This window comes from Eumetopias jubatus, unplaced genomic scaffold (genome assembly GCF_037043125.1).
Source record: "Eumetopias jubatus isolate StellerSeaLion01/CBP00866 unplaced genomic scaffold, mEumJub1_p1.0 scaffold_17, whole genome shotgun sequence".
Classification (NCBI taxonomy): Eukaryota; Metazoa; Chordata; class Mammalia; order Carnivora; family Otariidae; genus Eumetopias; species Eumetopias jubatus.
This window is the reverse complement of record NW_028274823.1, coordinates 26,520,771-26,546,800: the sequence shown is the minus strand read 5'-3', so window position 1 is coordinate 26,546,800 and position 26,030 is coordinate 26,520,771. Positions and strand designations below refer to the sequence as shown.

Below are 26,030 nucleotides of genomic sequence, written 5' to 3'. Positions count from 1 at the left end.
AGCTGAAACCAACAGTCGGATGCTCAACTGATTGAGCCACCCAGGTGCCCCGTGTTCTCCCCTTAAGATCCTTAATCACATCTGCAAAATCCCTTTCACCATTTAAGGTGAAACATCCACAGGTTCTGGGGATTAGGATATGGAAATCTTTGGGGGCCAATATTCATCCCATCATAAGTCACATCCAAAGCAATACTATCTGTAAAGTCGTAAGTGTACGAGGTGCGTGCGTGCGTGTGTGTATTCTAACTATATCAGCTTAGGGCTGCTGTACCGGAGTACCACAGACAAAGTAGCTTAAACAACAAAAATTTATGGTCTCAGTTCTGGAGGCTAGAAGTCTGAGATCAAGAGGCTGGCAGGGCTGGCTCCTCCTGAAGGCTGTGGCCACGCTTCTCTCCTAGTTTCTGATGGTTTGTGGGCAATGCTTGGTGTTTCTTGGTTTGCAGAAGTTATCAGCTCAATCTCTGCCTTCATCTTCACACAGTATATCCTCCTTGTGTACGTTTCTGGGTCCAAATTTCTTCTTTTTACAAGGACACCCGTCACTGGATTTAGGGGCCCACCCTGCCACAGCATGACCTCATCTTAACTACATTTGCAACAACCCTATTTCCAAATAAGGCCACGCTTGAGGTACTGGGGATTAGGATTACAACATATGAATTTGGGGGGACACATAAGACTTCAACCCCTAACACCAACACACACTGAAATAATGCATAATCACCGAAAGATAAAAGCACCCCACCCCCGCAAAATCTCTTCCTGAATTCACAGTGGTACCTATACAACATTTTGGAAAATGTGAATAATAGTAACAAATGGTGCATAGCCAGTCAGATCCGGATTCAAATCGGTTTCCTCACCCGTAAAATGAGGACAGTGACAGAGGCTGCCTGACACAATGGACAAGGGGAGACAAGGTGTGTAAAGCGCTGGGCACGGAGTCTGGCACAGACTAAGGGCTCCAAACACAGTAGCTATTATTATCACTCTCATCGTTGACACCAGTCTGGGTCCCCAGTGCCAGGGAAAGCTACAGCCCCTGAGGTCAGGGAGGCAGCAGGGAGAGCACGGGGACAGACAGGCCTGGCTAGGAGCATCTTGGGGGCCCCAGGGGAGCTGTCCAGCTGGTGTGCGTGGGCTGGGCTTGGGGAGGAGGCCTCCGGCTTTTCCAGCAGCTCATCAGGTGCGTGGGCGCTGCCTGGGACATGTCGGACATTAATGTGGTGGGGTCTGGGCTGACAGCCCAACACCCGCAGCAGGATGCGCACAGAGTGACGAAAGCAAAGATGTACGGGGTGGCACTAGCCTGGGGAAACCTCCTCAAGTCTAGAAGGTGTCCAAACTGGTGGCTGCTCTGTCTCCCCCTGAAACTTCCCAGTGGGCTCATCCCGTGCACCCTCCTCCCCCACACACAATGCTGACCCACAGCCTTGTGAGAAAGAGCACTGGATGGGAGTCAGGAGAGGAGGGTTCCAGTTCCAGCCTGCTGAGGCTTGTAGGCGACTAGCGCAGTTAAGCAGAAATACCTGTCTTGTCCCCATAGGTGTTGTGAAGATCCAAAGAGAAGACACACGAGAAAGTGCTGCCAAATGCCAAACAATTATTCCTACTTAACTTCTCGGAGCCTCAGTCTACTCATCTATGAAATAGGGTCAAGTCCATTTTTCTCCTTCTCATGGACCAAAGCGAAGTTGAACAGGGAAAATACATCTGCAAAGCGCTTTAACACATGGTCCCCAGGCACAGAGGGGACCATCAGAAGTAGTTGCCTCTCTCAGTACTGCTTTGCCATTATTAATACTCTAGCTAGTGATGGAATGCTTGAGCTCCGAAGTCAGAATTCCAAATCATTCCTTCCTAGCTAGGTGACCCTGGCCAAGTCACTTAACCCCTCTGGGACCCAATTTTCTCATCTGTAAGGTGGGGGTGAGTAAGAACAGCCAACCCATGGTGGTGTGCAGATTCAATGAGCTAACATAGGTGAGCGTGGTACTTGACTCACTGAAGGTGCTTGATGAATGGGGTCACCTTTTTTAAGGTAAAGAGACCCTGGCATTCCCTTCCTATCTCCCACAGCCCTTTCTGCTTCCAGTCAGGGCCATCAACCAGGCTATTCTGCCCTGTCAACGGCTGAAAGAATTTCACAGGTTCACTTGAGGCTCTTGCACTTTGTCCCAACATGAGATCGCTCAGCCTCCCCTTGGCCAAGGGGGAAGGGGGTGATGGTAGGACAGCTGACCACCTGGAAAGCTGGGGGCTGCCAGGGTGGGGTTCAGTCAGCTCTGAGTCTGGCTTCAGGTAGGAGGGGTAGAGGTTCCCTTGGCTTTCAGCTTGAGGTGTGGTTTCCTACTGTGAAGCTGGAGCTTACCCCTGGCCCCTCCCAATCCCACAGCGCATCAGCCCCTGTCTAGTTGTCACCCCTCTTTCCTCTGGTCCCCAGGAAAGTATGGGGCTGGAGGAGTCAGGTGCTAGGGCAGGGACAGGGAGTGATGGGTAGTGTAAGGGGGCTGGGCTGGAGGGGTCTTCTGAGACCGAGAGGAAGAGCTTGGACTTCCTCCTCCAGGCAATAAGGAGCCCTGGAGGGTGCTGAGCAGCAGCAACCCTGTGGAAGTAGGATTCTAGAAAGATAAATCTGGCTAGTACATGGGATGAAGCATGGTAAAAGAGACATCTGTGTGTGGAACAGACTGCCAAAGATACCCGCCTCCCCACAGAGGATGAGGCCAGCCTAAGATGAGCCTGCCCACACTGGAGTGTGTGTAAGTGTGAGTGTATGTGTGTGTATTTTCCAGCAGGGTCCTGGCTGAGGTCACCCTGTTCCCCCATGCAGTGGGGGTGGGGTCTCTATCTATCCCTTGGCTTCACCAGAGACCCTCCAGAAGTTTCTAACCCCCTCCCCCACCCCTAAGCTGCGTAACACTCCCCTCCCGCCATACCCACCTCCAAGGACCATAACAAAGCGAGAGGCCCTGAAGAAGGTGAAGGAGAAAGAACATACTCCCACCTTCTGACTGATCTTTCTGGCTGAACCACATGCCCAAACCCGGTGTTTGTCAATTCTTTTTATTCTAATCACCCCTCCAAGTGGCCCAGAATGGTGATTCCCAAAGTGTCCTTCTAGCCACCATGGGATCAAATTCTGGCCAAAGTTTGGGACAAAGACAGCACATTCTTGGCAGAGATGAGACCAAGGCAGACCTTTGGTGGTCCCAGACCCAGGCCACTGTTCTAGGCAGTGAGATTCTGGAACTGGTCCCCAGCATGCTCCCTTGAACAGTACTCTCTTGGAGAGAAGCCAAGTGGGATGCTTCTAATCGACAATCCAATGTCCTTCCCTTCCTCGATCCCCTTCTCCAAGCTTCTCCTTCCCCCATTTTGTTGGAATACAAAAGGGTCAGGGTACTTCCAGACCCACCCTCATCTTTCCCCACCCCCATAAAGTCTTGTGCAAAAGGAAAAACACAAAAGAATAGGCTAAAGAAGAAGGCTGGGGTCGCTGGGCCGAGTCCACCTCTTTCCTATGACCTTGCCCTGGTCAGTATGCGACCCTGGCTTCCCAAGAGCTCATCTCTCCTGTGCCTGGGAGTGCTGTTGGTCAGCACCAACACTGGGTGGGCCATCCTAAAACTCAGGAAGGGTGCTAAAAGCTTCTTCAAAGGTACTGGAAGCCCCAGAAAGACCCTGGGCTGTCAGGTGGACCCAGCAAAAGCCAGGCAGGCCCAGGGAGTCCTGGCAGGAGCACTTTAGACCCGGTGGCTCGGGTAGATCACCTGCCCACACCCCCAACTTCCTCCTCCATTAGAAACTTCACAGCCTAAGAGACAGAAACATGTGAAACTCCTCTGAGGGTTCCAGCGGAGGGAGTGCTAAGTTGCACCATCTCCAATTCTGCTGTTATCTGTTCCCAGCCAATGGTTTTATCTCTGGCTTCTTGACCTTTGTTGGCTCTCTGCCTCCCAGGAACACAAGCCTATTCATGACCTCTGTTCCACTGGCCTCTCCAGTCACATGTCCTGCTACCTCTGCACGTACTCCCCCACACACTGCACGGCCTGCCTGCAATCCTCCCTGGACATAAGATGCTGTTCTGTGCCTTTGCATAGAACGCCATACCCCATGTGATCTCTTGCTGTCAACATCTCTGAGGCCTTTGCACAGGTATATCCCTCATTTACTCCCTCTTCTACACTGCTTCTATAGTTTGGTCATACTTCTAGAACTGTACTTACCACTATATTGTGATTATTTGTTTATACACCTGCCTCCTTTCGAAAGTTATACATTTCTTGTAAACAACATCTGTGCCTTGATATGCTCACTTTCCATCATAGCATCTGACTCATAGCTGGGCACACAACTGGACTACATTTCCCAGCCTCCCTTGCTGGGAGGTACAGTCATGTGACTGAATTCTGACCAGTGGAACATAAGCAGGGATGGTGTCCGCCTCATCCAGACAACCTATAAAATCTCCTACAATCCTCCACATTCTCTCTTCCCTACCCTGCTGACTGGATACAGAGACCCATGGGGGGTGGAGTCCCCAGATGGAAGAGTCTGGGTCCCTGAATGACAACCTGGAGCACAGCCCCCCAGGAACCAGTTTGGGTGTATAACATGAGCAGGAAAATATCCTCTATTATAACGAGCCACTGAGAGTTTGTTACATAGTATTAGCCTGTCCTGACTAATACAAAGCTCAGTCATGGTCTGGTGAACCAAACTGAAAGAGGGAAGAGTTAATATAAAATGCGCCCACCCCTGCCCCCTGCCACTGATCCAATCAGGTCAAGCATCACAGCCCCTACATGACTGAACTACCCCCGAAGCCACACCATCATCCCTCTTCCCCCATCCTATCCACCGAATCACACATACAGCATTCAGAATGCCATGCACTAAGGAAGCGTGGCTCAACAAGGATGGGGATTGAGGACTTGCCAGATGACCTGTAAAAGTCACCACAGCTGAATGAGCCCCAACTTGAGATCCTGGTTCCACAAGTTTGTAGAAGGCACACCGAGACACAAAGTTGCGTTGCAGGGAGGGGCCTCCTTCTACCCACACAGGCATCTATACCCCTGACACACGACCATTCAAGCTCACAGGAACATTTCCAACGACGGGAACCCACCACCTCTGAGGCAACCCACACCAACCACCCTTGGCAGCTTCTGGGAAGTGCTGGAACAGAATTCCTCATACAGAGCCCCAATTTGCCAGGCCAAATTCCCACGTGGTCACAAAGCCTGAGCCCAAATGGGAGAAAGATCACATTTGGCAAGAAAGAGAAGGACTTCAAATGTATCTTTCCAACACCCTAGGCCCTCACTCCTCAAGGTGTGATCTGAGACGAATCCTATCATCACCTGAGAGCTTGGTGGAAATGCAAAATCTCAGGCCCGAGGCAGACCTACTGAATCAGAATCTGCATTATAACCACATCTAAGTAGTTTGTGTGCACATTAGAATTGGAAAGCCCTCGCTGTTCTTTGCTGTAAGGATCCCAGCTAATCTTTAGCAGTGTTCCCACCACAAGTCCAGCCTATCCGCAAAGATGGACACAAAGGAGGAGGAACAGGAGCTAAACCATAGAACTTGCCTTTAAGGGGGGTGCAGGTCTGCACCCCGTGCCCTATACTCGGCACCACCTCACTGTGCATTCATGTGTTTATTCAACAACTTCCTGAGCACCTGCTATGTGTCTTTGGGCCCTGGGAAAACAAAGCTCACACTGTAGTAAGGAAGAGTTAGTGAAGGAGTAGACAAAGAGTCAAACAAGATAATAACAAATTATGGTAAGTGTCCTGAAGACAATAAAATGTGACAATGTGACGGGGCTGGCAGGCTCTCTGAGGAAGTGGTCAAGGAAGGCCTTTCTAGGATATGTCATGTGAGTTGAGGCTGGAGTGGCCAGGAGTCAGCTGCTTAAAAATCTGGGGGAAGAGTTTTCAGGCAGAGGGAACAGCAATGGCAAAGGCAGCACTACGCTTGGCAACACTATGCTTGGTGTCTAAGGAGAAAGTGGGTGAGCCGTGAGTTAGAGCCAGCAAAGAAGGATGCAGGGGATAAGTCAGGAAGGGCAGATAGGGCCGGGGGCCCACCACCCAGGGCCTGGGGGCAGGGTAAGAAGTTGGGAACTCATTCCCAAAAGAAAGGGAGACCTCTAGAAGGTTCTAAACAGGGGTGTGATGTGGTCAGATTTATATTTTTAAAGGATCACTCTGCTTGGTGGGAAGACAGGAGTGAGCGTAGGGAGACCCCTGAGGAGGCCAGCTCAGTTGCCCAGGTGTCCTGGGCAGAGGTGACAGGACTGGACCAGCATGGGGACAGAGCAGCCACAGAGGAAGGGGCAGAGCCTGGCTGCATTTTGAGGGAGGTCATACGGGACGTCCTAACTTGCTGTCGGGTTGGATATGGGACGTGACTGGCCAGGTTTGAGGTGATCCCAACAGGGTTGAAATACCTTTGGCACTAGGCACTCCGAATAGCTGAGCCAGGCAGTCCAAGGACCCTGACCCCTGACCCAGGCAGCCTCACAGCCCTGGGGGCTGACGCTGCATCCTCTGTCCTGAGAGCTTCCTCCCTGGTCACTGAGGTTGGCCATTCAGCCCACAGTAGGCTTTTCTTGGCACTTCTCCTTAGGCCAAGGGCTTCTTGGTGTCCCTGCACATTTGCGGAAGGGGAGGACAAAGTGGAGCACAGATGGAAAAAGAAAAATCCACACAGCAAAACTGAGAACTCGGGCAGAGCTGCCAGGGGAAGCCCGGTGAAGCAGCCCACACGGCGAGGCAAGTCACCAGGGCCGGCCTCAGGCTCCCCTGGCTCCGCGGCCCTGTTTAACCAGGCTTCCCGCTGGGGAGAGCTCCACTCCTGCCAGGGAACCAGGAAATGCAAGGGGGCCGCGGCGTCCTCCAGCCCACCCTGGTGCCCAGCTGTAGGCTGCTTGTGACCCGGGCGATGCCTTCGTCCTGGGGACCTGGGAGACCCCATAAACGTTGCTACTGCCCACCTAGCACAGGTGCAGGAAAGGAGAAGGAAGTACAGGAGAGAAGGGGCTGGCTGCTGGAGGACAGCCGGGAGCCTGTGTGCGGGTCTGCCTGCCTTTCGGGCTCTCCCTCCACAGAAGCAGGCCTCTCCCTGACCTTCACATGGGCCCGAGGCAGTCGTGCCTCCACGCCTTTGCTCATGCTCCTCTCCCTGCCCGCACCCCCTTCCCAGTCTACCTAGAGCCCGCCTTTCTCCTGGACCCACCTCATAGATAGAACCCAAGGCGGGAGGAAGGGAATCTAGCATTTTCCAGACACCTCCTTTGTCTGTCTTTCTTTTAGAGAGTATCTGAGGTCAATTACACCTCAACGTAAGGAAAGTATCAGGCAAATGCGGCAATACTTGAACGTTTGTTAAATCTGGGAGGTAGGTCCACTGAGAGGTTATATTATTTTCTGTAGGATTAAACCATTTCATAACTAATAATAAACAATGGAACAGAAAAGCTGACTGGCTGCAACACAGAAAAGCAGCGGGAAGAGCCAGGCGGGAGCCCCGGGAGTCCTGGGAAGAACGCCGTGGATGCAGGTGAGGAATCAGGAGGGCTTGGCTGGGCGCACTGAGAGACGGTGCAGGGGGGAAAGTGGGGCAGAGAAAGAGGGGGAAGAAGGGAGGGGAGGGGTGTGGGGGGAGAATGCGGGGAGGGGTCTAGATAGGAGCTGGGGTTCATACATGCTGAGGGGCAAGCATATGTGTGGCTTATCAGTTGAGATGTCTTGTAGGGCAGCCAGTGAGCCAGCTCGTAGACAGCCCCACCCTGAACCCAGTGACTCGCCCATGACAGGTGCTCGCCCCCCACCCACCCGTAGGTGATGACAGAGACTTGGACCAGAGGACAGACCCTCACTGAGAGAAGAGGTCCAACAGAGAGCAGAGCCCTGCCCCGAGCCTACACCAATGCTCTACCTTACCCAGATCACCGACAGCTGGGGAGGTATTCTGGGGACCAGCTTGACCCCACAAGGGTGGCTCCCTATCCTGCCCAGATATTTCTAGCAGGGAGAGCACTGGGGCAGGTGTGACCTTAAAAGAACAGCTAGCATGGGGTGAGGAAGGATTAGGTGATGAAACAGACAGATGAGACCCAGGGGATCCTCTGTCTAGCCAGAGAAGGGGAAGAGCCAGCCTGAAGTTCCTGCCTGCCATGTCCCCAGCCCTACCCACAGCAACCCAGGGCTCCACCCTCTAGGGCAGCCAGGGTGAGGGCTGAGAGCACTACCAGCCCACCGCAGCCATGGGACCGGGGCAGAGCCGGCCCAGGGAAGGGAGACTGCAGTCAGGTCTCTTCTGCGAGGGGGAAGAGCCAAAGGCTGGCCATCAGGGGGGGGTGCCCTTTGGAGGCAGGGCAGCCTCCCACCAGGGTGCCCAGACTGTCACCTGATACCAAAAGGAATGCCTTTGAAAAGGTTAATTATGAGGCTGATGCCTGATGCTGCGTACTCCCCTGAGAAGGAGAAGCAGCCCCCCTCCCCCACCAGCTTTTACCTTCAAGGTTGCAGACTTGTCAAGCCCCTGGCTCACTGCAGTCAGTGACCCCCATACAGACCAGGGTCAGGTCCCGGCCTGCCCTTCTCCCAGAATCCTGCTCAGGATGTGACAGCAATGTGGAGAGGGGGATAGGAACAAGAGAGACCCCGACTGACAAAGACATACCACAGCGAGAGAAAAACGCCCCCAGAAAAGAGTCTTGGGAAAGGCTACAGGGACGAACAGAGCCATGCCAAGAGACAGGCTCAGACTCAGAGACCCTGGAGAGATAGAGAGAGATAAATAGAGAAACTGGAAAAAGAGAGAGACGGCAAGAGAACACCCCAGGAAGAATCCAAGACTCAAGAGCAGAGAAAAGAAAATGAGCATATGCACAGAAACTGACAATTTCTCTCTCTCTCTCTCTCTGCTCAGCCTAAAGCCTTCCTCCCCAGCCTGGGCAGGGGGTCAGGGTAGCACCCCCTCCAGCGGGCAGCCCAACCCCACCTGCTCTGTAGCCGAAGCCTTCCTGTCTCCTCTCTGAGGCACCAGGGCCTCCCAGGTGGGCTCTGCAGTGATCTGGCCCAGGAAGGGGCCACATCAAAGTCACAAGTGGCGGTGGATAGCAGAGGTCTAGCATGTGGATTCCAGAGCCAGACTGACCAGCCTGAATCCTGACTCCCCCACTTGCAGAGAGGGTGGTTCTGCAGCTCTACCCTCCCCCGCCTTCGTTCTCAACTACAAAGCCAAGAAACCCAGGCATTCCAAACTAGCCCAAAGTGTCCCAACTGCACCAAAAAAATACATACACTGATGGACAGAACCTCAGTTTTGAGTCCTCCTACCTTTGGTAGATCTCTTGGCCTGTCTCCCCTGTCTTGGTCCCTGCCCCACTGCGCCGTAGGATGGAAGGAGGTGCAGGCATGGCCCAGTACCCAAGGGGTACACACAGAGGAGTTTCCCTCCACCTTCCCACTGGGGGTTCCTCCTCACAAGGTTCCAAGAAGAAGAGTGGAGCCCATCTCCTTGAGGAGCCAGACGGGCTGGCCTTCACCAGAGATGCCCTCAGGAGACCAGCCAGCACTGTCTCATTGGGAAGAATGGTCGCTTGTCATATGCCAGAACCAAGCTTCTCAACTCCAGCTCATACAGCAGCCTCCTGCTTCCTGTTTGGTTTTCTTTTTTCCTTAAGGTATATCTGAATGTGGTCTATTTAGCCCTAGGGACACCCCGGCGCCCACCCATTCCTAGCCTCCGCCCCAGCCTGCTGCCAGCAAGGAGTTCAGACTCTGGCGTGGCTGAACTGGCCACTATGTTCTACTGGGCACCAGATAAATGCTCCCTAATTAGCAGATGGAGCCCAAGCCTGGCTGGCATTTGGGGCCGTCGACTGGCCAGTCCTGTAGTATTCTTTTACCACAGCTTCAGGGTGCCCAAGGCCCTTTCATGGCTGGGAAAATGTGCCCCTAGTCCAGGTTGGACAGACACGGTGTCCACAGAGCCCCTGCCCTCCTCCAGAAGGGCCAGAGGCGACATCAAGAATAAACGCCATCCTGGGCGCCTGGGTGGCTCAGTTGGTTAAGCGACTGCCTTCGGCTCAGGTCATGATCCCAGAGTCCTGGGATCGAGTCCTGCGTCGGGCTCCCTGCTCAGCGGGGAGTCTGCTTCTCCCTCTGACCCTCTCCCCTCTCATGCTGTTTTTTTTTTTCTCTCTCTCTCTCAAATAAATAAATAAGTAAAATCTTTAAAAATAAAAAAAGAATAACCACCATCCTGACAATTCTCCGTAGCTGCTCCAGGCTCAGTGGGGAAAGCCTCCTGGGCCCTATCTCCTGGAAATCTCCAACAACTCTGAGGCTGCTTCTGTACTGAGAGCCACTCCATAGCTGAGAAGCCTGAGTCCTGGAGGCTTGGTAACTGTTCAGGGTCACCTGGCTGGTAAGAGGTGGGGCCCGTGCACACACCTTCGAAAGTCTGTTAACAAAGCCTGAGCTTTCCTTCACCGAGAGAAACTGCCCCACTCGGAGAACCAGGAATTTGGCATCGGGAATGCCACAGGCTCTTTTGGAGAGCCCAGTGTCACCCAACTGTGGAGGCTTCTGAGGAATCTAAAACCCTTCTTCCTTAGCTCCAGCTAAATTCGAGGATATGAAGGAAACAGTGTCGATCCTCCAACAACTCTTACAATGGCCTGGTCTGAGGGAACGTCCTTGAGATGCAGGGGTCACAGCCCCTAAAATCACTTGGGGGCTGAGGTCCAGCTAGGGTGGCAGGGAACTGGTTGGGGGGGGTCCCCTGCAACTGGCACCTCTGGGTCACCCAGCTGGTGGCAGTTCACCTGCTGAGGGGCCGGGATAGAGAACAAACTGTTTTCCCTTAAGTGCATAACTCAGGCTCCCACGGCTCACCCTGGTTGTCCCACACGCCTAGTTCCACATGAGTCAAAAGCAAAACCAACTGTTGCCATGGGGTGAGGGGGTGTAAGTATGCCAAGTCCCCCAGGCCCAGATCCAGGAGCTGCCTTGACAAGCCAGCCGGGGTGCCCCCAGCGTGCAGGCCTGATGGCAGGGGTCTGCACTTTGGGTTGCTCCCTCATGCTGTGCCTTCTGCCCTGCCCTGACTCTTCCACCAGCTGGTGGCTCCGGCTAAGGCCAAGGTGTGGGCCTGGCCTGTCTGCCCAGGACGACCCTGACTTTTCCCCGCGGGTCCCTAGTACTAAGCCCAGTGCCAGGCATGGAGCTGGCACTCCTCCACAGGTGCCAGGGATTGGCTTGAAATTCTCTCCCGAGGGAAGGGAGTGACTTGGCCCTAGCTGAAGGCTTCAGAGAGCACACACAAACACACACACACACACTCACACCACACTCACCTGGCCACCACCAAAGATCTTCCTTCCCTTCATTCTCCAGTTTGGAGGGGGACACTGTCCCCTACCCACTTTCCAGCCAACTTTCCTGATGCTTATCCGAAGGTGGGTAGCTGGGGCCCGGCGGGGGCAGAGCTGAGTTTCCCAGGTCAGACCTTTGGGCCTGAGGCCAGAGGAGGAAGGAGGTGACAGGCAGCAGCTGCACTCCAGGGCCTCCCTGAGCCACCACCCGAACACACCCTGACATGACACCTGTGCTGGGAAAACAGGGCGCGCAGCTCCAAGCAGTCACACAGGCCGTGTGGCCTGACTCAGATGCTGCCGCAAGCAGAGCTGGGGTTTATTAACCGAGAGAGGTGGGAAGAGGTGGGTAGGACGTGGGGGCTCAGCTCCAGGAAGCAGACGATCCTGTGAAGGACCTGCCGTCTGACCTTTCGGGAGCCTGAGAGAGGTCTTCTGCTCTTTGCAGGGGTATCTTCTCCCTGGGGACGGTGGATGACTCCTCTCCCACCAGGAGCTTTCTCGGTGATGCAGCAGGGCGTTCCTGCCCTCCCTGGCCAAAAACCGAAAGAGGCCTTCTGGATGGAAGGCCAGAACTCTAGACTCGTATGAACCAGAGGCTAGAGTGCCTGAGTTCTAGTCCTGCTGTCACTTAATGGCCTTATAATTTGGACAAGTCACTTCCCCTGCTGGGACCTCACTTCCTCATCTGTCAAATAAAGGAAAAGGACTATATCAGAGGATAGCCAAGAATTTTCACTCAAGGTGCCTTTGCCAATTGACAGGTAGTATTTCCCTGAAGGTATGTGGTTTTTTTTTTTTAGAAGGATTCTGGGACCATGTCTGGGATCATGATCATGAGTGATGTCTGCCCTGGATGAAGGATGGGAACATGCCATGATCAATTAATGATGTCTGCTGTGGGCATGAGGCTGGTAAGCAGCAGCATGAGCATCAGATATGTATCATCCTAGTAGGTGATCCCTAAGGGCCTTCTGGCTATAAAACTCACAAGCCCACCCCCTGACTCCCCAGCAGACATGGTGAACACTGGTTGGCAAGCATGTACCTCTCATATTGTGGTATTTGCACACAGCTGATTTCTCTCCGTGAAAGAGACATTTTCATCAGCTCTGCAGGACAGTTACTAGGGGAGCAGGTAGCCGCCTGAACTCTCTCCATCCATCCATACTCACAAGACTTCACCCAGAAAGTTACAGACAAGGAAACAATGCCACGATTTAGTACCCAAAGGACATTCCAGCTTTTCTTACAATTTTCCCCATGTCTACAAAGGAGCTTCCCCACTGTGTGAAGATCCCACCCCGGTAGAGGAAGAGATGAACAATCAGCAAAGGGCAGAGACAGCTCCCGGCTTCATGGTGTAGTCACAAGTGAAGATCTCATCTGAGAGGGCCTGTGTCCATGAGCTCCCTGGGAGGCATGTGCCTGGGTCACCTATAGACCATGTGCTAAGAACACCCTATGCAAATGCATGCAGGTACCAAGAAAGGTGCTCACAGATGGAGTACTCATCTGTACAGGAAAAGATTAGTTTCCCAAGTGCAGCTGCAGCATGGTGAGTATCCCGTAAGTCTGGGCTGCAGAGAGTCAGAGAAGCTCCTCTCCCCTCTTTGTATCTTTAGGCTTTGCCCAGCTGGAAAATTCTCCCGAAGGAGGCTGCACCAGAGCCCAAGCTCCCTCCTCTTATTTCCCTTTATACACAGATGTGTGAGGCTGTCCCCCCTCTGCACTCTGCCCTAAGTCCACCACCTCTCCCCGTCCACCTTTCTCCATCTATTCTGGACCTGCAAGGCCCCCGTGTACAGGGTTATTCCTAAAACCACAGGGTTGGGGAAACTGCACAAGAAGGGGTCACTAGCTGGGAACCAAGGAACCCCAGGATTCCATCCTAAGCTGGCCTCGAGGTAACATTTCACCAGGTCCTCCCCTCCCAACCTTCCCTGGAGAACAGATACCCTCAGCAGCCCCCCACCCCAAGCCCCACCAACAGCAGAGCCTGGCAGAGGAGAAATCAGGAGACAGAGGAAGCTGGAGTTCATCCTCAGGCTATAGGGGAAAGGTGAAAGGCAGTAGTTAAAGCAGGAGCCAACTGTTGGGGGGCGAGGGGGTGGTGAGAGAAGCCAGCCATGGAATTCCCAAGAGCCACTGGAATCCCCACAGGGCTCCCCTGGAATCCCCCTGTGCTCCATCAGGAATCCGAAAGATGCCTCCTTCCAAGAGCAAGGAAAAACAGTGACCAATAACTTGTTTTCCCAACAGTGTTGCTGGGAGGACAGTGCTTTGTGGTAAGGTTGTCAATCGCTCTTTGGAGGTGGAGAGCTTTATCTAGGAAGCCCTTAACATTGCCACCTGACCCTCCTGCGTGGAGGCAGGCTGAGCCATGGGACGAAAGTGAAGCCTGCATCAGTGGGGCACAGCCAGAAACTTCCACCTGCAGATGGGGAGGGCATCTCCAGCTATTTCCCCTTGTAGTTATGTTCCTGTGAGCCCACCTGCTGAGCTTTCAGCTTCCCTGTCCAGAGTCTCCATGCCACTCACGACTCTGTGGGCTTTCTTTACGTGATCAATTTCATTCTTAGTATTACCCCATGAGGCAGGTTTTTTGTTACCCCCATTATACAGATGAGGAAACCAAGGTATAGAGAGGTTAAAGAACTCACCAAAGGTGATATGCATTTAGTAGGGGCCAGAGCTGGTCTTGGACCCCAATCGCCCTGGCCGTGGAGTCCCTGCCCATAGGCCCTGCATCCACGACCATGCAGCTCTTACTGTTTTGTCGCGACACCAGGCCCACCACCCAAGTGCTTCTTACCCCGACGAACAGGCGTTCATGTGTTTTGAGTGATGTTCGAATACAAGATTCCAGTTTGACAGCATAATTTGGACAGGTCCCTGGGGTTGGTTGTAATGGGTTCTCACCAGTCACATTCCATAGGAATGATTTAGAGTGATGGTTCAGGAAGTATGAGGTAATGTGATTTTAACAATTATTGTCATCTTCTTTATTTTGTTGATTTTTTTTTTAACTGGTGTGTTTTCTGTCCCACTATCCTATAATGACCAGGAGAGACATATTAAATGTAGACCTCCCACTTTTCCCACCTCCTTCCATAGGTGTCTTTTTAATTATTAAATATTAACGTAAATAATACGTGAATACATTCTCCTTTTTTTTAAAAAAGTAAAACATCACAAATAAGGCTGTTTCCCCTTTGACCAACATCCTCTTCCCCATGATGTCCCCTCACCCTCTTCCCGAGATAACTTTATTACCAATTGGAAGTGCATCCTTCCGGATCTTTAAAAAATATTTATTTACTTTAGTTATTTATTTGACAGAGAGAGACAGCGAGAGAGGGAACACAAGCAGGGCGAGTGGGAGAGGGAGAAGCAGGCTTCCCACGGAGCAGGGAGCCCGACGTGGGGTTCGATCCCAGGACCCTGGGACCATGACCTGAGCCAAAGGCAGATGCTTAATGACTGAGCCACCCAGGCGCCCCTCTTTAAAAAATACTTATATAGGGCGCCTGGGTGGCTCAGTTGGTTACGCGACTGCCTTCGGCTCAGGTCATGATCCTCGAGTCCTGGGATCGAGTCCCACATCGGGCTCCCTGCTTAGCGGGGAGTCTGCTTCTCCCTCTGACCCTCACCCCTCTCATTCTCTCTCTGTCATTCTCTCTCTCTCAAAAATAAATAAAATAAAAAAAAAATAAATAAATAAAAAAAATAAAAAATACTTATATACTTATGTCGTATATGTACTTGCAACAAATATGTCTTGCTGTTGTTTTTGCATAAATACTGTATTGTTTGAAATCTGCAGTGGTCACTCATTAACATTTCTTGGGAGATCCATCCATGGAATTGAGCTCAATCTCATTTGTTTTTGACTGTTGTACAAAGTGCAATGAGAATACCACTGTTTACTTAGCGACCCTCTGTGGATGGTCACGGTGTTTCCCACTGTCGCCAAGGCAAACAACGTGCAGTTCTCCGTGCCCTCCTGGGACTGGGGACTGACCTCAGTCAAGGCCAATGCTCTCCTCTGTCCAGGGTGTGTAAGCAATCACAATGATCCACAGCTCACCACGCTACTGAGCCTGCACTGCCATGCCAGGTGCTGGAACTCTCTACAGTCCTTGGAACGAAACTGTTCTTAGAACTTGGCAAGTTCCCTCCCCAGGCTTTGCCCCCCGCCCCTTGCCTTTACTCTAGGGTCAACGACTTCAAACAACACAGAGCTTGCCTGGATGATTAAAGAGCCTGCAGGAGAGATACTTCTCCCCTCCCCTTTTCTGTTCTCACGTTGGTCCCTGGCGCACATCGGGACTCCCCCCTAGTTTGACCTCAGTTGAGGTATGCTCTGAACATCAAACCAAACGAAAGCAAAGCTATGAACTACACTAAACGGAGCTGAACAAAACAAAAAACAAACCAAATTATAAATCTAATAAGCAGAAAGATGAACATAGATGCTGACCTGCAAAGCAAGGGGCCCAGAATAGAATTCTTCTCCTCCTAAAAAGGCAGTGATCCCATAACGCACTACAAATGACTTCAGAACACCACCCCCCCCCAACACACACACCCGTCCCAAGGCCAGTAATGAGTGATTCGGGGATTATAGTCTTGTTCATCCATGTCAGGCCGGCTACTGGAGAGCTAGAAAGTGCATGTGACCCTGGGTGGGGGAGGTGGGTGGAAAGTCTAGGGAGATGAATAAGGAAGAGAGATTAAAGCTCTTCAAAACAAGTTAAATCCTTCAGAGCACAGGAGCAATCCTGAACAACCTCCTTAACTCCATCTTGCAAGCAGCGTGGGGGATGCCCAAGGGCCTCTCCTGGCTCTTGCCAAATATTGACCCTCTGCACTCACTGGCCGGAGTTCAGACCAAAGGGCCACAGCTGCACCGAGCCTCTGTTTGCAGAGCAATTACGGCCGCCCGCCGCCTTGTAGGTCAGATTGTGAAACAACCTTCGGTGGAGCCGGGCCTTCAGAGAGCCTTCCGGTCCTGCCCCCGTCGGGGGGCTACTTAACAGTGAAGGAGTTGTGCAAGGACATGGACAGAGGCTGGAAAGGTGGTCCAGTGCCAGTGAAGGCAACTGAAGAGCATCTGCGGCCCTTTACCGTCCTCCTGCCCTTAACTGCACCTCCAAGTAATCCAAGCCCCTTATGGCCAAGCGGGCCTCACCATCAGGCCTTGTCCCCGACAGCTCCCTCCGGGACACGTCCCTTTCCTGGTCAGATAGGCTGAGTGGTGGATTATTTTTAGAAGAAATCAATTTCCACTTGGAGACCAAGAACCTCTCTTCTCCCTGTTCCCAACTTAACATCCGAAATGCCCTTCGAAGCCCTCTCTAGCAAATGACCTGGCTTCCAGAAGAAGTGTTTGCAATAGCCGTTGAACTGAATTGCTCTATTGATCGGGCAGATCATGGTGGAACATAGTCTTCTTCCTCCTGCCAGGGCCCTAAAGATTTTAGAGGGCAATGGGGGGAGGGCCTGGGAGGGTGGCAGTGCCCTCCTGGCCGGGCGTAAGGCCAGATCAAGCCTGCTATGTGTCCCAGATGGTTTAAAACAGCACAGTCATGATACAAACGTTCTCCATTTGCTCAGTATGTAGCTACTAGACACTGCGGCTACTGAGCATTTACAATACAGCAAATATGGCTAAGAAAGCCAATTAATTTCATTCTTAAAAATTAATTTAACTTGATTGAATTTAATCTTTAAAATTTTCTAATTAATTTAAATGTAAATGTAAATAGCCCTATGTGGCTAGCGGCTAGCACAGTGAACAGCCCAGGTGTGAAGCCTCCATAGCCGTGCTTCCCAGTGGGCAGGAAGAGGGGCCGTATTCAGCGCACAGCCCCTTGTGTGTGGAGGATGCAGAACCACTGGGGCTGAAGGCTGAAGATACGGGGAGAGAAGAAGGTTTGGAGCAGAGTAGTGGGTCTTATCCTGGTGCCCTTGGGAGGATTTCAGGGGGGGTATGAATGACCAAAAAGGTTATTAAAATTATATATATACATTCATGCCTTTGTCTGCGGAGAGAGTCTTTTGCTTTCATTAGAAGCACAAAAGAATCCCTGATCTCAAAAAGGAGAGAAGATAACTCCTTGATCTGTCAGATACCACTTACTTCTTCAGGGAAGCCTGCTTTGATCCCAGAGTATAAGGTTTCTTCTCTTTGGTAGTTTTCTTTGTAGCATTTGAAATAGTATAAAATTATATATACATAATTTTTTTAAGATTTTATTTATTTGTCAGAGAGAGAGAGAGAGAGAGAGCACAAGCAGGGGCAAGGGGCAAAGGGAGAGGGAGAAGCAGGCTCCCCACTGAGCAAGGACCTGATGCGGGACTCAATCCCAGGACGCTGGGATCATGATCTGAGCCGAAGGCAGATGCCTAACCAACTGAGCCCCCCAGGAGTCCCATATATAAGCAATTTTTTAAAACTAAAACCCATCTTATTTCACTAAGGGTAAGTCCCATAAATTAAGCGTAACTAGATCTGCTTTTGCTCATCAATAAATCCCCAGAGACTGACATAGTGCCTGGCACATAGAGGATAGGCACTTTGATTGGATAGACTGAAGGTGGGTAGGTGGGTGGATGGACGGATGGATGGACAGACAATGACCAATGGATAGGAGGCAGGCATGCAAGCATAAATGAATAAACAAATTAGGGACATCCTTTACCCTGATAACTATAATGCTCAAAAAAACAACCAAAGACCCCCAAACTGACGTGGGGGTGTGGGGCTGTATCGCTCCAGGCTGTTGTCCCAATCAGAACCATACAGGCATCCTTTTTGTGCCCCCCCCGCAAGAGGAATGCTCTTTCCTTCCTCTCCTTCCACAGCATGTTGCCTGTCCCTCAATCTAGTGTCTATTTCACCTCCAGTGGACTTCATTGCTTAAAAATCTACTGCCTCCACCAGACTTCTAAAAGGAAGGTACCTTGTCCTTCTCAACTTAGCATTCCTCAGGCTGTGCCACTTTCGTCCTGCAGAAGCACACAGATGTTGGAGGCCAGTCCACTCTTACCCTGAGCCAGCCTGACTTATTCATCTTTATACGTCTACCCTCACCACTCTAAGGCTGTCAGATTTAGCAAGTGAAAATATAGGACACACCATAAAATGTGAATTTCAGATAAACAAGGAATCACATTTTTAGTATAAGTATATCCCATGCAATATTTGGGATACACTTATAGTAGAAAATAATAATAATCATTATTTATCTGAAATTCAAAATTAATTGGACATCTCCTATTTTATCTGGTGACCCTGCTCCAGAGCCTCAAAGGGAGCAGGTAGCCAGTTAGTAAGAAGTGTGGGTGGCACAGGGGAGAGAGGGGAGTAGGGAGATAAATGACCAGCTCTGTAAAGTCCTAATGCTTCAGATAAGCGTAGAATGCGCAGTTACCGGCTTATCTGTGGGTTCTCTTCCCCAATGCCATTAATGAGCTAGCTCCCCCATGCTTCACCAGAGGACTCATTCATGCCACAGGTCACATCAAAGAGACACTATCTCTCCTCCAAGCACCAGTCCTTCCGCTCCTGCCTCCCCCGACCTGCCACCCCCTCAGGGCCGGTTGCCCTGCTGTGTGCATGAGATTGTCCATTACCAAGGATCTCGCGTAGATTTGCTCATGTAAACCTCACGACAACCCTCCTGGGTGGGTACTATTCAAATCTTCATTCCACAGATGGGAAAACAGAACCTAGAGAAGTTAAGACCCGTTTCCAGAGTTATACAGTGTGACAGAGCCACAGTGCGTCCCCAGTGCCTAAGCTCTAAGCCACTCTCTCACACAGCCACTCAGAAAGGCCAGCTGCGAGGGCACCAGAGACCAGAGACAGAGTTAGCAATGCCATTCGTTCTTCCTCTATAGGAGCCGCCATATTAAAAATCAGCGACCCCAATAAGAAAGGCTTTCCAACGTGAACACCACTGAAAGTCATCATGTCTTGAGTTCTGTAAAATGGGTTCACAGAGATGCTATGCTTGGCTCAAAGGTTAAATTCCAAAGAACCATCCCAACCCCTTTCCAAACTGCATCTACAGGGTGGCAATGACCCATGTAGATAGGCCTGGCCATGCTCATGGCGAGAGCCAGCACATCGCACAAGATGCTCCATGCTGTGTGTCCCAACACACAGGAAACAAGCCCTCCAGGCAAGGAAGAAGTGGGGGGAGCAGCATTCCTTTCTCGTGAGGTTCTGTAACTAAGGAGGGGGGGGAGGGACCAGAACGGAAAGGGGAGAAGAAAAGCTCTGATTTGGGAGTTTCCACTGGCTCACAGACCCTCTCTGGTTCATCAGTGAGTCCTTTCAGGGTTCCCTCTCCCCAACTAACTTATCATTTCCTGTCCAGCACACTACACCCATTGATGGGGTATCAGCAAATCCCACTAGCTTATACCAGAAGGACCCAAGGAGATTGGACAGGAATGGGGGAGGTGAGGAGAGGAAGAGGCAGGAAGGTAAGGAGTGGCTTTCCACCCCATATTGTTGGATTAAGACAGGATTTACTGGAATACGGGAAGCTGGCTCATCTTCGGCTCATCTCATAAATAGAGGATAAGGATAATGGAATAAAGTCAGGTACTTAGGAGCAAACATGCAGGCCTGGCCTCTCCAAGATGACTCACCACCAAAAGCCTGCAAATGAAGGCGTGGACCTTGGTTGTAAGGGCCAGGAGTGCATGTCTCTTCTTTGTATTTTTATTGGCCAACACCAGGCTTATAGCACTAAAAAAGAATCTAGAACTTCTGTTTTCCCTTCCTGATATAGGAAGGGTTTCTCATGGTGATTCTGCCTTCTCTGGTGCCTGACTCGGATACAGAGGCCTAGGCACCCTGCTGGTCACGTCTGTGACCCTCTACCCGGGGCCACACTGGCTGGTCCAGAGAGGGCACCTGACCCAAATCAGGCCAATCCAAGTCTTCCCTGGGATTTTTCAACTTGAAACTAGGAGAGTCAATCAATCTCTCTGGTGTTGGGAGCCAATAGATATGAAATTCGGGAGCTGCTGACAGCCACGCTCCTCGGGAATCTGAGGACAGTGCCCAGAGAGAAGCAGAAAGTAAACACAGAGAGAGAGAGCACTTGTGGTTTCTGGTGTTCCTGGAGCCTGCTGTCTCACTCTCCTTTGCACCCTCTGGTCAACTGCATATCTTCCCTGGTATCTCCTTCCAACCAAGTCTCCTATTTGTCCGAGCCAGGAGGAGTGTAAAACTATCCCTTGTAACCCAGAAAGGTCTAACCAAGTTAGCTGGAGTCAAGGGAGGTGTCTGCAGGAGGAGCTGTGTGAACATGCCTGTGTATATTGGAGAGTTGCACACACCACACGCGTGTACAAACAGGGCGGTGAGAGCCTTATTCAGCGAGACAGACACAGTGGTATGCCCAGTTTGTGTCTGTAGTTCAGGACACTGCTTATTTTCTGTTTCTGTCTCTCCTGTGTGTTTGCTTTTCTTTGTCTGCAATGACGTAGTGGCTTGTGTCTCACCCTGGATGTTTATAGATACATGTCTGCTCATGCACACAGCACCCACAGCCATTCTCCTGCCTCTCCACCCTGGTTTCCTACCCCCCAGGCAAAGGAGGGTGACAAAGCTTGACTGTTAAGACCATCAGAGGAAGCCCACAAAGCCTGGTGTCTGCATGCAATGTCAATACTGCGTGCAATATTCAAGACCCAGCTAGACAGGCGAGGTTTCCTCATTTGTCCCTCTGCTCTGACTGAGACACGGACCCCAAGCGCTCTGACAGGGGTTCTCCAGATGAATGAGGACATGAGAGAGGCCAGCCCACCAGAGACTCAGGCCACTGCAGGTGAAACTGGGTACCATCTGAGCTCAGACCAACTTACCTGCAGGTCAAAGAACTTGCTGTACCTCCGGTAGATGGTCTGGGACGTGGAGTCGGACCAGGTCACATTGATGATGTACACCTGTGGAGAAAAAGTAAGAGCAAATGAGTGGGTGACAAAGGTTGAGCTTCAAGCTGTACCAGGCACCATTTACCATGACTGGGGGTGCCCCGTGGCCAGGACCATTCCTACCTCTGTCCCCAGGACCCAGCACAGTGTGTCAGGTACCACACAGATGCTATACACATTTATTTAAATACACACACACATCTAGCAGGATATTCAAGAAATTGCTAAGGATGATTATCTTAGATTAGGATTACAAGTGGTTTTCATTTAAATGTATTTTATACAATGAACATACATTGGGGTTGTCAAAAATTTCCACTGGTTCTCAAACTTTACAGTGAATGAGATTCTACAGGAGGTCTTCCCAAATTGCAGATGCTGGGGCCCCACTCTCTGAAATTCTGCATAAGTAGATCTGGGGTTTCAGGGCTCAAGCATCTACATTTTATTTATTTAAAAAAAAAGATTTTATTTATTTATTTGACAGAGAGAGACACATCGAGAGAGGGAACACAAGCACGGGGAGGCGGAGAGGGAGAAGCAGGCTTCCCGCAGAGCAGGGAGCCCGATGTGGGGCTCGATCCCAGGACGCTGCGATCATGCCCTGAGCCAAAGGCCGATGCTTAATGACTGAGCCACCCAGGTGCCCCTACATTTTATTTTATTTTGTTTTTTAAAGGCTTTATTTTTTTTTAATATTTTATTTATTTGAGAGAGAGAGCATGAGCAGGGGAGAGGGGCAGAGGTACAAGCAGACTCCTCACTGAGCAGGGAGCCCAAGGCAGGGCCCAATCCCAGGACCCCGAGATCATGACCTGAGCTGAAGGCAGATACTTAACTGACTGGGCCACCCAGGCGCCCCTTAAAAGCTTTATCTTTATATAGCAGTTTTAGGTTCACAGCAAAATTGAGCAGAAAGTACAGAGAGTTCCCATACACCCCCTGCCCTCTCCCACCACCTGTTAAAACTGGGCATCTATCCTTTTTAACAAACCACTTCTGCTTTGGTTGATCCTCAGAACTCCGAAAAGCACTTCAGGTGACCATAAGCATTTCAGAGATGTGCAATTCATCCCAGTATCCCTACGTCTTAGCTCAGGGCCGCACACAGACCGGAGTGGGAGTTCAGAAAGCGTTTTGCTGCTATGAACAATCAAACGGACCCTCTGGATGAGGGGCAGATTTGTAGGACAGAAGTGAGCCCATGTAAGGTTTGTAAACTTGTCTGAAATGAAGGCATTTCCAGGACCCCATTCCCAATGTCACCCCACTTCCCGGGGCTCAGGCTCTCCAAGGCTGCTGCCTCAAGCCAATCTGGGAGGCTCCCTGGCCCAGGAGGTGGGCAGGCCTGCTGACTGGAGAAGGAGAAAGTCCCCTGCCACACAATCTGGCCTACTGTCGCCACCATTGCTGTCCCTTTCACCTGAACACACACCAAAGGCACACCCTCCTGGGGGAGGGCTCAGTGAGAGGGAGGGGTCCCCTCAACCTCCTCAGGGCCATTCTGCTGAACTTCCCCTCTGGTGCCTGCTGTGACCTCTCTGGGGTTAAGGGACAGCACTGAGGCACAGTGAGACCCCTGCCTTGCTTCCTCCCTCCCAAGAGACCGAGTGGCTGTTCCCACAGCTGTGGTTCCCTTTGCCAGGCTGCCCATCAGAATCTCCTGGCTGGCTTCATAAACGCTCAGATTCCAGGCACTTGCCTAGTGATTAGGATTCAGTAGGTCTTGGGGGACTCCACCTGTGAGAAGAAAATGGCCAGCGAAGCCAGGGGTCTCAGCCACTGTGAGAAGGAAGGAATGTGAGCAAAGAGGAGGAACATTGAGATCCCTTGGCCTCAGGATAGCTGAACTCACCGGATGCCTGGAGAAGGGCTGTCTTAGTCTGGTCGAGCTGCTATGAAAAAATACCATTGACTTGGTGGCTTAAACAACAGACATTTATTTCTCACAGTTCTGGAGGCTGGAAGTCCCAGATCAAGGTTTCCAGTGAGACTCACTTCCTGACTTGCAGATGGTCGCCCTGTTGCTGTATCCTTATGTGGTGGAGAGAGGGGGCTCTAGTCTCTTCCTCGACTTCTAAGAGCACTCATCCCACCACTCATGGCCTCATCTAAACCTAATCACCTCCCAAAGGCCCCGCCTCAAGGATTAGGGCTCCAACATACAAATTTAGGGGAACACAAACGTTCAGACCACAGCAAGTGTTCTGCACCCAGGGATATGGGGCTTCATGTTTGGGGCTACTCAGTTAACCTCTATGCAAACAAGCTCTGAATCCTCCATCCCTTTTCCACCCCCCCACCCCCGAGCCCCCTCAGAGAGGTCGCCTGGCTCAGGGCAGTGTTCTCTGTGACGGGAAACCGAGGAGAGAGCCATAAAGCAAAGCAGACAGTGAAGGTTGCCACACTGATGTGGGGTATTGATGACATGTTTTATGTGACCCTGATAAGAAAGAATGTAAAGGGAAAGGCCATCCCTATCTTCACAAACCCAAAATAAACCACTGACTATGATTATAATAGATAGGGGTGTGCTTTGCTTTAGATGATATATAAACAAATACCTCATACAATTAATAGTAGGAACCATTCAGGTAGTGGCCACTTCAGGCCAGCGCAGCATAAAGCACTCATCCGCATTAGCTCATTCAGTCTATGACATAGCTACCACTGCTATGTCCATTCTGTACAGGAGGAAGCCGAGGTTCAGAGAAGCTCAATAACTTGCCTGAGGTCACACAGTAAAATACAGAGCAAAGGACTTGAACCCAGGTCCAGCCGAGTCCAATCACCATGCTCTTAACCACATTGGACTACCTTCCCGTATGTAAATTTAAGAGTATGGATATTTAAATTGAACTACTTAATCAGGACTGAAAGACACCTTTCTTAATAAATCTCTGGGTGGCCTGAAAAGTCTGTGTGCCCCTTGCAGCGGGGATGGACCTAGAGGAACATGGGGGCGTCATGTCAATTCTGAGAGCAAGAAGAGGCAGAATTCAGGGCCCAGACAGAAGTCAGTGGTTAGGAATGCTACAAAACCAGAGAAATGCAGAGGACACCCTCACACACGACTGGCTTCACTGACTGTGGCCCGATGCTCTGGGGCTTTCACCGGGGTCATAACCCATCCCATCCCCCTACTGACTCCTGACTCCTTGACCCCTGAATCCTGCCGGCTACATCTCCCCTCCCACCTGCATCTCCCCTTCCCGCAGGTCCTGGGCAGGTAGCAGATACTGTACATGGCCAAGTGCTGCCTTCCTGACCCCTGCCTGGGCAGACACACTATTAGGAGGCCCCAAGCGGCAGTGCCCTCCCAGGAGAGAGCATGCAGGCCAGCAGACAGCAGCCTTTCTCCCTGGCCAACCAAGCGGGGCCCGGAGGAAGGGCTTAACTGGGGCTTAACACGACCCACGCTCCATCCTCTTCAGTAATTAGGGGCTTCCCTTAACCTCCCAGGGAGAATTAATTATAGGCTCCCAGCCTCCGGAAGCTGGGAGGTCTCCCCAACTGCAGAGGAAACTCAGACCCAGGATGGTGATTTGCCAAGGAAGAGGCACACACTGTGGAGTCAGTCACACCTGGATTTTACTCTTAGGATCATCTCTATTGGCTGTGAGACCTCAGTCCAGCCTCTCAGACCCCCAGGCTCCTCCTCTATTCAATAGGCACAAGCTTGGGGGCTGGCGGGCCTGCCCCACTATGCTGGTTGCCATGGCAGGTGTGCTCACCCCATTGGAACCAGAGCTGAGACAGGAGCCCAGACCTCCCAATTCCAGGCTAGGACTAACCAGTACACAACCAGAGCACCGCCCCGCCCCCCCGCCCCCTGCAAAAGTCCTTTCCCTTCACAGAGAACCATCTCTGTTTAACCCTTGACCTGAACCCACACCGAAGACAACCTCTGGAGAAAAGCCAGAGGGCAGGGTGGCAGAAGTTGCCCCGTGACCCTTGCAGGCCACAGCCACCAGGCTACAACACGGCGTGCTTCCCCTCAAAACTCATTTCTTTCCTTTTTGGGCAAAGGCTTGCGCATGAAGTGAGCATGAAGTGACTCCGGTGCGGCGGTGTGGAAATGAATCCTCACCCCAGGTTCTCCCAAACCTTTAGGATTTACCAGAGGCCCCCCAGCCTCCCTCCTGGACAAACCGTCTAAATCCTGAGTTGAGGAAATGATCAGAGACCTCCCTGGAAACAGACGCCCAGAGGTCCGAACACCATCTCCAGACCCCTTTCTTTCATCTGGGCAGCCTCTTTCAAGTGCTCATCTGCTTTCCTCCAAACCTTGAACATCCTAGATTAGCGTTCCAGATGAGCAATGGATATGCAAAATTCCAGCCCAACCCACACAACCCCCCACCCACATTAGATTCTCAAGCCTCTCGGAGCTGGCCCTGCCAGCATTGGAAATGCTAGCGATAACCCCCCGAGAAAGAGCAGGTGGAGGGAAAGGGGGACAGGGCAGAGGTCATCTGAGAAAGCCAGCTCTGTTTATGGGGCCTGCGTCAGGGGCCCAGATAAATTCTCCTCTGGCTGCAGGAGCAGCCAAGATAACATTACCCCGCAGCTGGTTCTCAAGAAAGGTTTGCAATTAAAACATCCTGCTTCCACACACTTTACTTGGGGTTGTGTTTCCCGGGTGGAGTTCCCCTAA

At 51.5% G+C, this 26,030-nt stretch overlaps 1 protein-coding gene across 2 annotated transcripts in view; it reads right to left on the bottom strand.

Moving 5' to 3' along the window:
• The window catches only part of SH3PXD2A (SH3 and PX domains 2A), a 227,836-nt gene that overhangs the window by 153,593 nt on the left and 48,213 nt on the right, over nucleotides 1-26,030 (bottom strand). For both annotated transcript variants that reach the window (XM_028098787.2, XM_028098789.2), the window contains exon 2: nucleotides 21,305-21,385. In XM_028098787.2, the coding sequence (XP_027954588.1) occupies nucleotides 21,305-21,385 (81 nt within the window). The remainder of the gene's footprint in view (nucleotides 1-21,304; nucleotides 21,386-26,030) is intronic.